A 14950-nucleotide genomic window follows, 5' to 3' on the forward strand; every position below is an offset into this window, starting at 1 on the left:
GACTGAGGAGGGTGTCCTGCTATCTTGTTATCATGCAGAGACGAGGGTAGTTTCTGTGTGCAACAGTGTAGATATCATTACAACCATGAGTGTTGGTAGCACTTCTTTTCTTTTCTTGGCAATATGGAAAAAGGGTAATTAACATATTTTCATGTGTTACCTAGAGTCCAAAGTATTTTTAGGATAGAATGTTCAAAAGTTAAATGTTAAACTCTGCAGCATTTGATTTGTCAAGAAATTCAACAGGATTAAACAATAGTTTCATATCAGCCTTTCCCTTTAAATGTGCTGTACATGTTTTAAAGTACTACATTTTGATATGCCTGTGGAGTCAGCCAGTTAAGGCTTGGATTTATAATAGTCTCCAAATATGTTCATACCATTGAGTAGTCAAAAATAAGTTGATTTAACAAAGAAAATACACTTGATTTTTTAACATTTAGGAATTAAAATGTGATAAGGATTTTTTTTTAGTAATTTTAAATTAATGCAGGTGTATTCAGAAATAGTGTTACAATCTATCCATACCCTGTAGATTGAAAATAAATACTGTACATTAAATCCACAAATGTTTTTAGACAGGTGCTAGTTTCAAAAAGCCTCAGAAAGCTTATTGTAAACTATCAACTGCAGTAACTCTAGTGGCTATTATTAAATGTCCATCAGATGTTTCATTTTTGACTAAAATATAATATTCCCACTAGGAAGATGATGAAAGAATGCTGGTTAGAAACATTGTGGAGAATTACTCTTACTTGGGCAAAAAATTGGGAACCTCCACAAAGCAATTTAAATTAATTGACTCCCAGTTCAAATTCATATTGCATGATATGGTTACATGAAGGACAATTGTGTTTCATTTTGTTCAGGAAAGGTTTCTGGTCTCGTCAGCAGTATACTGTAATTGGCACTTCTGTGAATCACCTTCTCTTAAGAATAGAAATAAATGATCTCTGAATGTTGGTTTGCATCCTCTGGTCATGGGGTTTTATATTCAGGATTAAGGGCTGCTGTAAATACATTGTAAAGTTTGTAAGGATATTTTAGCCAAAAACTGGTGCCTTCTATTTGTAGTTACAAATGAACTTTACAGTAGAATTACAATACAAAGCATACATCAAGTACAGTAAGACATAATAAAAGTGCCCCTTGATTGGATATCACAGCATGTAGCATGAGTAGAGATCATAATTAGCAGTGATTTTCTTCATGGAACAGAGTTCTAAAAGTAGTTTGATGATTAGTTCATCAAGTAGTTTAGAAACATTAAAATATTACAGGAAGGGCAAAATTAGGGTTCACAGTATATTGGGTGCTGGAGTATAATATATTAAACATCATGCATTTAGAAATGTAACTTTTTTGATGTTCTGCTTATACATTAAAGTTAATATTTGGATTTTCATAATAATTTTAGTTGAAATTAATCAAGGGTAGAAATTAACACATTGACTGCATGTACTGCATGACAAGGTCAAAATACACAAGAAAAATTGAGTGAATAATTAATTGCACACTGTTGATGTAGGAAAAACAAAAGAGATTTGGCATACTTCATTGCATTTTTTCAAACTGTAAAAAAGCCTGGGAAATTTCAGACTCTAAGCCAATACATATATTAGAGTTCATAATAACTAAAAATGAAGGCATATATTTAATACAAAAACATAAGGGAGTTCCTTGCACGGGTGTGAATGTTTAAAACCTTCAAGACCATATTTAATGAAACTGGCCGATAATGTTCTGGTATCTGAATTTGACAGATCTGGTGGACTGAGAGTCAGTTCTTTCATTATCATTGCTATTGTCGAACAAAAGGGCTGAATATTTTGCTGTTTTAAATCTGTCGCCCTTAATCTCCCTGCCTTGCTAGATACTGTACTTACTGTAATTAGACAAGGAAATACATGTACAATTACTTATTAATAGGCATTTTATATTTTAATATTTTAAACTACTTCCTTGCCATTATTATTGTTACTCTTGACCAGAATTTTCAGACCTTGAAGTTTTGTTTTTGCTATCACGCTGATGTCAAATATCCCATAGTATTGTGCTCCTCTTTTGGCATGCTGTCTCCAAAAGGGGTGTGGTGGGATTTTTGCACCAAGCCTGGAGGAGAGGAGGCTGTCTAAGATGAAAATGAAGTATTTGATAGGGTTCCTCCTTGGGTTAAAATGGAGGATTTGTATTAGTTATCAAATCATGTCACATTCACCTTATTTCATTCAATCTCTTTCCCACCACCTCACATCACTAATTGCACTACAAGGCCATTTTCTGTCTTCAACTTCAAGTCACAATATTAAGAAACACATGGCTTACTTGTTTGATCGAGATTCACAGATATGTTTTTAGATTTCTTATAGAACTATCAGGCAGTTTCCCACTTTCATTCTAGTCATAGTTTCTTATGTGTAAATTGAAAAAATTGAGGGGGTTAAATGATTTTTTTTGTTTAGGAGTTTTTTTTTACAGAGGACCAGAACTCTGAAACACAGGTACAGCATCCAGTATCAGATATTTTATTGTTTTACTTTACATAACACAGCTCCCACACATACATTTTCTTTTTTTGTAATGATTTTCATAACTTTTTTTTTTGTAATGAATTTCATCAGAACCACTAATAATAAAAACTTATTTTTGTTCTCAATAGGCTTCATTTATTTTCAAGGCATTGGAAGATTTATTGCGTTAAGTGACATACTGTATATATTTAGGTTTAGCGAAAACTAGCATGATAAACTTTAGAAGGAAAACATTCAAGAATTAAGTGCATTCATAAAGGAAAAAGGTTCTTTGCAGATATCAAGTGAATGATTTCTTTTTTTAATAAATATAACACAAAACCATGCACAGCAGTGTTTGATATTGGCTTCTCCCATGTTACTTCTGAGGGCATACAGATTTCTGCTTCCTGGAACTTTCTATTTCCTGAATTTGCTTTCTGGTTACTTCCATCGACCACCCACCTTGCCCTTCCCAGTACGAGCTCCTTTGTTGCTGCTGTAAGTACAGAACAGAAAAGCTCCTTTGAAGTCCACTCTCATCATTGTTTTACAGATGCTCAAACCATTTTAAAACATAAAACACAAAGCGTGATGTGAAATATATTTATACCTGATGTCTACAAAACTGTCATTTTTCTAATTATTCAAATGTATTTTAACATTTTACATTACTGCATCAGTCAAATACAGGAGTGGAAGCATTTCTGTTAAACAATTACCAACAGAACATATAACAAGCAAAATCAGAGGTGCATTTTACATTTCTTCAATATAATGTACTTCATATTTTACCTGCACAAGTTTACACCATAAACTATGATACTTTAAGCCCCCAATGTATTCACATCTAACTGCTTAAAATGTGTGTATTTAACTACAAATGACATTTTAAAGATAGCCATATGCAATGCTGTGAGTATTGGAACATTTACACCACATTTCTGTTTCTCTGTGTGTTTTTTTGAAGAAATGATAAAATTTCCCCTTTTAAATAAAAAAAGTCAAATAGCATCAAGTGGCACTGAAAGCAAAGGGATGATCATGCCCATTTTTTTAGGTAATGAGAACTGTTCGCTTAATTGAAAATTAATCAGAACTGGAAAAGACACAGGACAAACTGGAGAGATTGGGATAATTGGAGCCCATCTCTTCAGTTTCAATACATGTGAATGAGTTGCATTGGAAAAATTTGTGGTCATTTATCATCTTTATATGTGACCAATAAGTGATATGTAGCAGATGTTTCACGCCAGTCAGAGCAACAAAAAATCAATTTCCTGAAACTACTGTATATTAGTTAGCAAAGTGTAAAGAAACTGTATGTGAATGGAATAGACCTATTCTGAATGTGTTCGATAGAGGCAGAGAGTGTTGCTTTGTGTAAATTATTATATTTAGCCATACTTGCCTTCACCCTTGTCTTTTCTTTTATGCAAATTTTAAGGATAAAATAAATTAAGTGGAAGAATTATATTTTTTATCTTCCCTTTACTAAAAACACAGCACAAGTTTTTTTAATAGTTAAATGCTATTGTGCTTTCATTTATGCAAAGAAATTTGTTGATGATGAATATTATTTCAGAATTTCACATGTAAATTTCATAGCACTACCAACACTCCACTGTGCAAAGTGTGAAGACACATGGATCACCTCATGTCTGAGAACAGCTATTTCAAAAGAGGCTGTTCAATATAACCAAAGTGCTGCCAACGTAATCAGCAGTCTAAACGCCTGTGAATATACCTGTGAGCTGACCTTTTCTTGGTGATTGCACAACCAATACCTTCAGTCTAATTAATACTATTTGCCTTTCTTCACTGCAGTTTGTTGGATATTTCAAAACGTTTTTCTCCTGCCTCAGTTGAAGAAAAAAACAGCTACGGTTTCATAAGTGATATGAAACTTAACCGTGCCAGCAGCCATATCACCCTGCAACTCACAACTGGCAACCCACTGAAGCTAAGCAGGTGTGAGCCTGGTCAGTACCTGGATAAGAGACCTCCTGGGAAAAACTAAGGTTGCTGCTGGAAGAGGTGTTAGTGACACCTCTTCCAGCAGCAACAGCAGGGGGCGCTCACCCTGAGGTCCACGTGGGTCCTAATGCCCCAGTACACTATACTGTAAACAGGTGCTGTCCTTTGGATGAGATGTAAAACCGAGGTCCTGACTCTCTGTGGTCATTAAAAATCCCAGGGTGTTTCTCGAAAAGAGTAGGGGTGTAACCCCGGTGTCCTGGCCAAATTTCCCATTGGCCCTTACCAATCATGGCCTCCTAATAATCCCCCTCTATGAATTGGCTTCATAACTCTCTGCTCTCCTCCCCAATAATAGCTGATGTGTGGTGAGCGTTCTGGCACACTATGGGTGCTGTTGCATCATCCAGGTGGATGCTGCACATTGGTGGTGGTGGAGTGGAGACCCCATTACCTGTAAAGTGCTTTGAGTGGAGTGTCCAGAAAAGCGCTATATAAGTGTAAGCAATTATTATTATTATTATAAAGTATATGCAAATGCTTTAAAAACACTCAGGAGATTGAAAATAATATGATCGCTAAAAGGATCTGACTCATAGGCCATAAAAAAACTAGAATAAATTCACATACTGTATTGAGATGGTTTTATGATGTCAGAAGCCCCTCACTATTCTTAACAAAGTGACCTTCTTCCAGCTGTGGTGTGATAACTACTACATCATAGCCCAGAAAGACCCAATGATCCCAAGTCCATTTAATTGAAACACAATAAGCAGTGTAGCTTGTCAATCACGGAACCAAGTAAGAAGCACATTAATCTGGAAGCCTTGTTAAGTGCTTTAAGAACTAGCTAAAAAAACTTGGGACTCAAGCAATGGCTGTGATAATAGCTTATACCTAATTTCTTTGAAAATTAAAGCTCATTATGAAAAGGGCATTGGACAGCAGGCAACGCTGCAGTGACTAGAACATTTGTGAAATTTACTTACAACTTGCCCATCTGGTCCTCGATTCGGGCCTGGAGCTGATTGACCTGCAAGGAATTTAGAGATTTAGTCTTTTTAGAAAGAGCTCTCTTCTATGTTTACATTAACAGAAAGGGACAGTAGCAGAGTTTGAAACAATATGCACCACTTCTGTTTTATTTCTAATTTCCAGTCCTAACTACATTTGTGGTTTTATTTCAGCAGTCTTTCTACTGACGGTTATCTGACTTTCTTTGTCTTTTCATAATTGATTGAGTGAAAACAATGCAGTATATTATTTCAGTGATACATTAGGATGCATCAGCGGATTATTTTTTTTCCTTGTACATTTTGTAACAAGATTAGGAAAAATAAAATGGAAAAAATAAAAGGGGAAGCCATCACGAAAAACTCAGTTTTGACAGTGTAGTACAGCACATACAGAAGTCTTTAACTGAAGCTCAGGAGCGATAGCAAGAGACAAATCCATTTTCACCCAGCTGTTCTAAACAAAAATCATTACTAACTTCTTTCACAAAAACTCCTCTTTTCACATTTTTGTTACATGTATGTTGTTCTATGTACAATTTGTCAACACCTGGACCAAATAACAAAAAAGGCAGAAGGATTGGTTTCAACAAAATGACTTGGTAGCTTATGCCTATAATCCATTTGGTAAAAAATGTCTCCTGGCTTTTTCTTTTTCTTGGCTTTTCTTGTTTTCTGATTTCTTCCATCTATTCAGAATTGTTGCTTTTGGTATGTTTAATTTCTGTGTTATGATTGTGATAAGGTTTTCTTTTTACTATTTTTCTTTAACAAAAAGTCCAGGAGACTGTAGTTCTAAATTTTATTTTCCTAAAATATACAGACATACTGTAAAGCCATAGTAGAGGTGTTCCAAAATAAGAAATCCCCCCCCCCCCCCACCCCTTATGTTTTTCAATACTTTCCTTAATGCTGTTTTCAAAGCAAAATGTTTAATTGATTTTCATATTAAATTCCATACATTTTAAAGCTCACAGCTGAGACTTCTCAGTTGGACATTTTACCACCAGCCACTGACTTCTGTATTTCTTCTCAAGCAACTTACATCATATTTCTGTCGCTTCAGTTTTTCAGCAAGATCAAATTTCTCTCCCTCAAGCTGCATCATCCATTGCCACATTTCATTTGCCTTTTCCCTGTTGAATGTAATTAAAAGAGATCAACAAAAGCTTTCTAAAAGACCTGAGTGTTCACATATGAGCTCTGTAAGTTCCTTCCTTATCTACCTTTACATAGTGCAAAAGAAAAGTCTGTTTAAAAGCCTTGAAAGATTTTTTTTGGTATTCACAGCTGAAACACAGAAGTAAAGACTTCCAATTTAATCAAAATGCTCTAAATTAGCACTATGCTGCTGGATGGAGGCTACTTGTACTTTTTTATTATTAGACAAATTCTTAGGAAACAACTTCACCACTACAGAACAGCATTTTCTTTTTTGCCAAATTACAGGATATGTGACAAGTTTGACAATTAATATTTATTTGTAACAGTTATTTTTGTTTTGTTTGCATTTTTACATTTATTCTTTTAAGATCACACAGCTTAGTTACTATAATATGCTTATTGTTTTATTATATTTTTAGCGTTTAAGACTAACAACATACTTCAGTTTGTCTTCATTCAGATGATCAATATTAAGTGCTTTGCGTCTTTCAGCCAGAATCTTCTTCTTCTTTTCTCTTTCAGTTTGCTTCTTAGCACCTCTTCGGCTCTCAGTCTAAAAATAAATTATATTTCAATAAATTAACAAGAAAAAAAATATGGGGTTAATTTTGACTTTGGATTATTACAAATTGAGGTCAATGCTGTTCTTTGAAGTTATGTTTTAAGACAACATCAGTCTGCATTCTACAATCATTTAAAATCAAGGTGCATCCCAAGATGCATACATTTAAACAATTCTACATAGAATGTATTAATTTAATGAGAATTTTAAAAGATTAGTTTATTTTGTATGTTACACTACCCTATCTTTTAGCTGACTAAACTGAATGATTCCAATATTTCTGTTTACCTTCTGAAGGTAGCTTCCATACTGGAAGGACATATTCGACAGAGCTTTTTTCTTTTTAGCATCATCCACATGCTTTTTACGATGTTCCTCTTCCTCTTTTCTAGCTTTCTCTTCCTGTAGTAAAAAGAAGGAAAAATGAATTAAATTAAATAGCTGTTCTTCTATATTAAACCATTCTTTTCTGTAACAGCAGGCCTTGCTCATCAAAGAACAATAGCGATAGCTGTCTACCATTCATACAATTTTCTTTCAATTCAAATATCTTGGTTTTGGTCAGTTTTGTGATGCTTGATACCATCATCTATTCAACAGAAGGACAATATGTCACGATTGTAGTCCCCCCGCCTTAAGGGCACTCTGGCTCTTTCACTTCTGTGTTGATTTTGTGCACCTGCCCCCTGTTCCAGCCTCCTATTCAGCCCACCTTATAAGCCAGATGCTCACACTGTTCCGGGCTCTGCATTGGTTCCTGTACTAGGCGAGTCCGGGACCTGTAGTGCCCGGTCCCGGTCCCCCCGCCCCTCCACCGGATCCCGCTCCTGTTTTTAATCTCGTTTGTCTTCGTCTTGAATGGACCGCCCGGCTCTGGACATTTGCCTCATCTTGGATTTCCCTTTTGACTCCCTTTTGGACTGTTTGCCTTGGATTCACCCCCCAGAACACCTGCGCACCCTGCCTCCTGCATGCTTTTCCCCCCGTGGTTTCCTCATTCATCCCCGGATTGTGTTGTCTGCATAGGGTCCGGAAAGAACGCCTCCGTTACACAATATTTGAATAATTGTATCTGAATGATCACACATAATCCCAACCCAGGAGAAATAAAATATTGTTTGGAGCCTCAGGGCATGACAAAAAATCCAAATGAAGAATTGTTAAAATGATAATTTGCAGCTTTATCAAACTTCTGTTATCATTATTCTTTTTTATGTGTATAGCACTTATTCGTTTTATATTTTCTGTTCTGCTTGTCTATTAATCTCAATCACCATAAGGATATATACTAAATTATAAAATACAGTATTAAATATATTCAATATTAAAACATTCAAATTATATTTTTGTGTTGTATTGATATTTTAAAAACAATATTACAGACATGCAATAGATACAGATTATAGTATGTTTTTTTTAAATTGACATGAGATTGAAATTTGCATTAGTTAATTTTTCTCATTTTTGTTTTGTTTATAAATCCGTTTTCTTCAAATCCACAGAACATTTTCAAATGGAATCCTATCTGACTCACTACTGTCACTTGCAATGTAACCGATACAGCAGTGACTTCATGACTGCAGGTGAAATTCACCAGCCTCATCACCCACCGCTAGCTTGGCCTGCCTCTCCTTCTCTTTCTCCGTACGGATCCTCTGCTGCTCTGCCCGTTCAGTTCGGCGTTTTTCCTGCGAAAATCCCAACAACACACATTGTAGTCAGTTACATACATAGGAATAGTGCTCAAATTGATGTCAATTTAAAGTTCTTAAATTGTGGTGGTAATGCTGGATAGATGAGCCTAAATAATGGCCTTTTCCTCAAATATGTTAGTGCATAGCATATGGAAAACTGAACAGAAACTGAAAAGAAAATATCTATCATATTCAACTAACATGGAATTCCTCAAGGATAAGTTTTGCTTTACATTTGTATTCCTTGAATGACAGTAAAATTAAGGAAAAATATTGACAGTAGAAAATGATCTTACCTGACAATAGACTTATTCTTAAATTATCTGACTAAAGCTTTCATTCTAAACAACTTAGGTATTTTACTGAAGCAAATCAGGATGTACACTGCTCAATGGTTACAAGATCTCAGTACTATCCAGCACTATACACTGCTGCTTTAAATTTTTATAATTCTGTTGGAAATGAGACTGGAACAAGTGAACATTAACTTCATGAGGGCTTGAGAATTTTGAGTTAACTAGGATTTATACTAAAAAAAACTCCAGATTTTATTGGTAGTGAAGACTCAGGATCACTTATGGTAAGTTTTATTTTCCCAAAATTCAATGTTTTATACATGTATGCAGAGGACTTACAATTCTGTTGACTAGAGCAATGAGCTCCTCCTCTTCCTTTTTCCTCTGTATGAAGTGTGATTCAATAAGAGTCTGCAGTTCCATCAGGTCCTTCTCCATACGCTTCCTGTGGATATCCTGTGGCCCAGTTAATGTAGTCATTAATACATTTTCCACAATATTTGCAAAACTGACGGATGATATTCACACACTCATACAAACAAATAACTGAGGTACTGCAACAACTAAATTACTAAAACTACTTTAGTATTAAATTACTTAATTAAATTAAATTACTAAAGTAATTGCAACGCTACGGGGTTCAGGTGGGCGCCCTTGCCTGCTGCCTACACAAGTCGGCCCCCCACCATCGGGGACACAAACCCGGGCCTCCAGCGTCACTCAACAGTGACCCAGCCTGGTGAGCTAAAGAGAGATCTCTCCACAGCCCAGCGGCTGTGGTCCTGCTATTACAGGGAAGGGCGGAACGTCACAGCTCTGGTAAGCCGGCTCTTACACAGTCACTGTCGGCATTAAGCATTACATAATTAAGAACTCTTATGATTGTTGAAAAAATAAATTAGTGTGAAGTGGGCTTTTACTATCCGAGAAACTAGTATATTGTACTTGACTGTGACTTGGAGTGGATGCTTTTAATCCACTACACTACTAGATTTCAAAGTGTTACTTTTACATCCTTTCATATCTTCTTCTTCCCACAGTCCAAACACATAGTTGTAGGTTAATTGGCCCTTTTTTAAATTGGGCATGGTATGACTGGGTATGTCTGTTCATTGAATTGGCATCTCATTCAGGGTGTATCCTGCTTTGTGCCTGTTACTTGCCAGGATAGGTTTCTTCTCCTCTGTGACCCTCAGTTGGATAAAATGGTTAGAAAATGAATTAATGGTATACTCAAGTACACTCTTTTGAGTAGATAGACCTACTTTCTCTATATATTTTGGAATTATCTAGTGCTTCATGAAGCATTATATAGAAAACAAGAGAATGGCACGTGGACGTTCTTTATTCTGAATAAGTTGTTGGGGCTCACCGGTGCCTTCTGTATGTAGTAATGAAATTGCCTTAACATTGATGTAAACTGAACTTGTCATACCCAAAGCGATAAAAGGACAGCAAAGGATTTTGCTGATATTGCAACAGAAAAGGATGACCATTAATAAAGATAATTTTTAGCATGCAAAAGTAACCGAAACATCCTTTAGTTCACTTACATCAAAGTCCACTTTTTCTCCATCAGGGATTTTTGGTGGTGTGATGTTTGGAACAAAAAACCTATGGAAGGAAAATATGTTATTAAAACTTCACTATATGTCAAAGTGTAAAAAGCACTTAACTGAGCCTTGTAAACACATATGTTAACCTCACATTTATTATTAAAAACAGATAAGTGTTTCACAGGAGCTTTATGCAATTAAGTTTTCAATGAACATTTGGAGGTCAAACCTAATCTTTCTCATCAGGCATGTACAGTATATCCCAATTCATGTCTGCCGATTATCTTTGCATTCATTAGTCCACCACATCATCACCGCCCTTGCAAAAGCTCCCTGGTTTAAACTTTATAAGATGGGAAGTGGAAGATTTATTGGCCTCATCCTTGTGGTTAGTGTGACAATACTAGTGGTGACTCTATGAGTCACAGAGACCACACAAATACTGTACATACTGATTCCCAAATCCCACATTGTTGTCACAATAATATATTGCCAGCAGATGATGCATGTAAATAAAAAGGGAGGGCACATAATCAATACAAAACCTCACCAAAAACACACACATTCTTGCCCAGACATATCCCCATCCATTTTTTACATCTTCCAAGTGAAATCCTGATCAGGAGTGCAGGAATGTGAGTCTTGTATGATTTGTGTTACAGACCTCCACTTGTTTCAGATTCAAATCGTAACAAGCAAATCTATGATTGGTTGGACATGAACAAGTGGGAGTGGCATTGTGTTTTAATGTGTCTATGTCCAGAGTTAACTGCGGGCATCGTAGGGGTAGTTGAGACTAGTAGAAAAAAAAGAATTTGGAGACTTTTTGTAGAAAGACTTGGAAACAAAGTCAATAGTTAGTGCAGGTGAAGAGTTGTGTAAGGTGAAAAGTAATCATTGTTATTGGGTTTTGACACACTGCCTTATCTCGAACTTGCATATAGATTGATTCATGTCATTATGCATTCAATAAAAGGAACCACTGTCTTGATAACATAAAGAATATACATCCAAATAATTTAGTGCTAGTGTAGTCTTCAAACCTAAAATACCGACATTATGAAATAATACTTATATCACTACTTACTTTGGTTTTGGTTTTGCTTCATCTGCAAATTAAATATACAGAAATAAATATCAAATATGGATTTTCTGAAAATCTTAATGGCATATTAAGATAAAAAATGCAACAATCCTGAATATATGTAATAAATATTTTTCTGTGTACAGAAAATACAGACTGTAATACACACTTGCTATGAAACTGGATTAAAACTAAAATGTGTCTATAAAAAAGGAAATGATAAGCACTCACCTTCTTCAGCTTCAGCTAATAAAATATATAAAATATGATTTAGACATCAGAATATGTACAAATACATAAGAACAGTAACTGTCTTTTGATTCAAAATAAAACCGTTATTCGCATGCATTTGTCTGGGGATAACCTCATTAAAACATTACACAAGGTGATACTATAAATAAATTCATTGTAAATGTTGTATATTGCATTTTGGATGATAAATTATGATTTATAGTTTCCTGCTTGTAAGATGATTGTTTCTCATCATTTCTAAATTATTCCAGCAGAGTTAGTTAAACTAGTTAAAACATGACTAGCTAAAAAAGATTCTGCAGTTTAAAAGAAAAAGAACATTAAGCACAATGTCCACTTTCTCTTTGCTTAAACATACTATATTAATTTAATGACACATACAGTAGTACAGTATAATAATATCTGCAATAGTTTATAAAAAAAATAGAATTTGTAAAATGTAGCAAATGAAAAAAGTGTACTGTATGTTGGAAGATGTTCTTATGGTCTGCAGTGTTACCAGTTTCTCCTAAACCAAAAATGGTGCTCATATAGATAAAAAATAAGTATAAAAGATTTCAGCACAAAAAACAACAACAAATTTTTTAAGTATATTATATTGATTCACAAAGTAATTCATGTTTTACTTTTAATGCATTTTTAATATCTGAGAACCAAAGTATTTTCAAGTGTGTTTCAAGTAATAAAATGATAACTAGCAAAGAGTCATGACTAAAACTGGTTATGGCTGATTGGAAAACTGATTGGAGTTCATTTTAAAGGAATATCTAGAGGTCCTTTTCACCTGGAAAAATATACAAGCTAATATATTAAGGCAAGCCCAACAGCACCATTACTAAAATTATATATTAAAAAAGATAGAAATCTCTGATTGATGTATTGACTATTCATATCTGCAAACAAAATAAAATACCTTCTTTTGGTGCCTCTTCTTGTACATGTATGGTCACATGCCATAAAAACAAAAAACAAATCCATTAATATGTAGAAAAACAGAACATTTTTAAATAATCACAGTATAAAATTAAAGAATATTATAAATGTAATAGCTGCATTTTTGATAAATATTGTCCAAACCATAGAGTGCCAGAAATAAAGTTCTTGACGGGGGCTTTAAGACCAAAAGTTAATCTTAAGTGAATAAAAGGTCTACTGTTCCTCTGAGCTGAATTACCAGTTGCAGTGTGTGTAATGTCACTTTACAATTATTATGTGCACCTCCAATGGAGTTGTTGAGGCAGACACTGAATTATGTGAATGAGCATTGTTGCGTTCACCTTAAGCAGCAGTAGTCATATCTAGGCCTCAGGAACCATGGCGCATAACCGTCTTCATGTTTATTTCACAGTGCTGTCTTGTATTGTTTGCACACACTATTATAAACCACAAGCTCTGTTTTCAGCCAATTGTCTAAGCACCATATTAAGTGTACAAAACAACAAAAGCATTAAGCATACCTGGTCACTCTGATAAAGCCAGACATTAAGTTAATTCACTGCAGCTACTGAATCATTAGTGTGAACTATCAGTATATGTCATCTTTGTCCAATTATTAAGCTAAATATGCAGTTCTGCATCCTACTGATTTGGAATAGTGCCCAATTTAACAACAAATACAAGCTTATCTGCTTGTGTGAATTAACATGTGAAACACACATCCCTGACACTCTATGGCTGCATAGCTCAAACAAAAGGTAACAACACATCACTGTGATATTGAATCCAAAAATGGTTTTGAACAAGCAAATAGTCACAAACTACTGTATATGAAAAACTACAAATATGTTTTATATAATCTTATATTGAGCACTAAGCAATTGAATAATCTATACATTTATTATTATACATATATAAGTGTATACATTATTAAAAATCTTCCAACATTAATTAACCATTATTACAAAAAGAAAAAGTGAAACATAATGAAAACATAGTGAAACTAATAAAAGACAAAAGAGAGTGCACTGATACTCTACATCATCAATTACTATCTACATTATCAAAGCTTCGTATTATTAGGATTATTACATCAGATGAGATACTGAATAATTTACTGATACAAGAATACTTTAATCCATACAATAGTCAATAGTGCATTATGCATGGGGTTTCCATAATTTCAGAGACAGCATTCCACAGTACAAAAACATTTATGTTATACAGTATATATGTATCCACCTATTCCATTATATCATTAACATATCTTAAACAAAAGAAGCAAGACTAAAGAATGTTTGTCTGTGGATATTTATTTTGGAATATTAATATGTTTTAATATGAAATGTATAATACTGTATATTCTGGGCAATTATGGCTTTTATCTGTCACTGAATCTCATATGTTCATTTTTAAAATATTACAACGTTATTAGAAGCCCTGCAAAAAAATTGTGAATTGTCAAATACTGTATACTGTGTGTTTATAATTAGGGATTTGGAAAAAATAATTCAAATAGATTCTCAACATTGTTAACACATACTTTGCAAACATCAGGGATTATAAAAAATATATTTTTCCATGCCTTAATTTGTATGCCGTAAGAGTCTCACATAGTACGAATGTGGCTCTTATTTTGTTAATAATACAGAGTATGAAAGTTCAATAAAATATTAAATCCACTAGGAACAAACTTTACCTTCTTCAGCAGGTGCTTCCTCAACTGCAAAACCAAAATTAATGTTAATCAATTTATGTAGTAGCCATCAAAATATATAATTCAATTGAGTAATGAAATAGGATCTTAATATAAAATATTAAATCCACCAGAAACAAACGTTACCTTCTTCAGCAGGAGCTTCCTCAACTACAAAACCAAAATTCATGTCAATCAATTTATGTAGTA

At 34.3% G+C, this 14950-nt stretch overlaps 1 protein-coding gene across 2 annotated transcripts; it reads right to left on the bottom strand.

Moving 5' to 3' along the window:
• Positions 1-2496: 2496 nt before the first annotated feature.
• LOC148654911 (troponin T, fast skeletal muscle-like) lies at positions 2497-13041 on the bottom strand. 2 transcript variants are annotated; one of them, XM_088644852.1, is made up of 10 exons: positions 13022-13041; positions 11860-11881; positions 10770-10830; positions 9556-9672; positions 8837-8914; positions 7515-7628; positions 7105-7217; positions 6546-6636; positions 5477-5520; positions 2497-3009 (listed from the first exon to the last, which is right to left on the bottom strand). In XM_088644852.1, exons 4-10 carry the CDS (start codon positions 9652-9654, stop codon positions 2955-2957), a joined length of 594 nt encoding a protein of 197 aa, XP_088500978.1. In that variant the 5' UTR covers positions 9655-9672; positions 10770-10830; positions 11860-11881; positions 13022-13041; the 3' UTR covers positions 2497-2954. The 2 variants fall into 2 exon arrangements, with proteins under 2 accessions (XP_088500978.1, XP_088500977.1); XM_088644851.1 differs by lacking the exon at positions 13022-13041 and adding an exon at positions 12088-12102.
• Positions 13042-14950: the final 1909 nt, after the last annotated feature.

This window comes from Lepisosteus platostomus, chromosome 9 (assembly GCF_059453375.1).
Source record: "Lepisosteus platostomus isolate fLepPlt1 chromosome 9, fLepPlt1.hap1, whole genome shotgun sequence".
Classification (NCBI taxonomy): domain Eukaryota; kingdom Metazoa; phylum Chordata; class Actinopteri; order Semionotiformes; family Lepisosteidae; genus Lepisosteus; species Lepisosteus platostomus.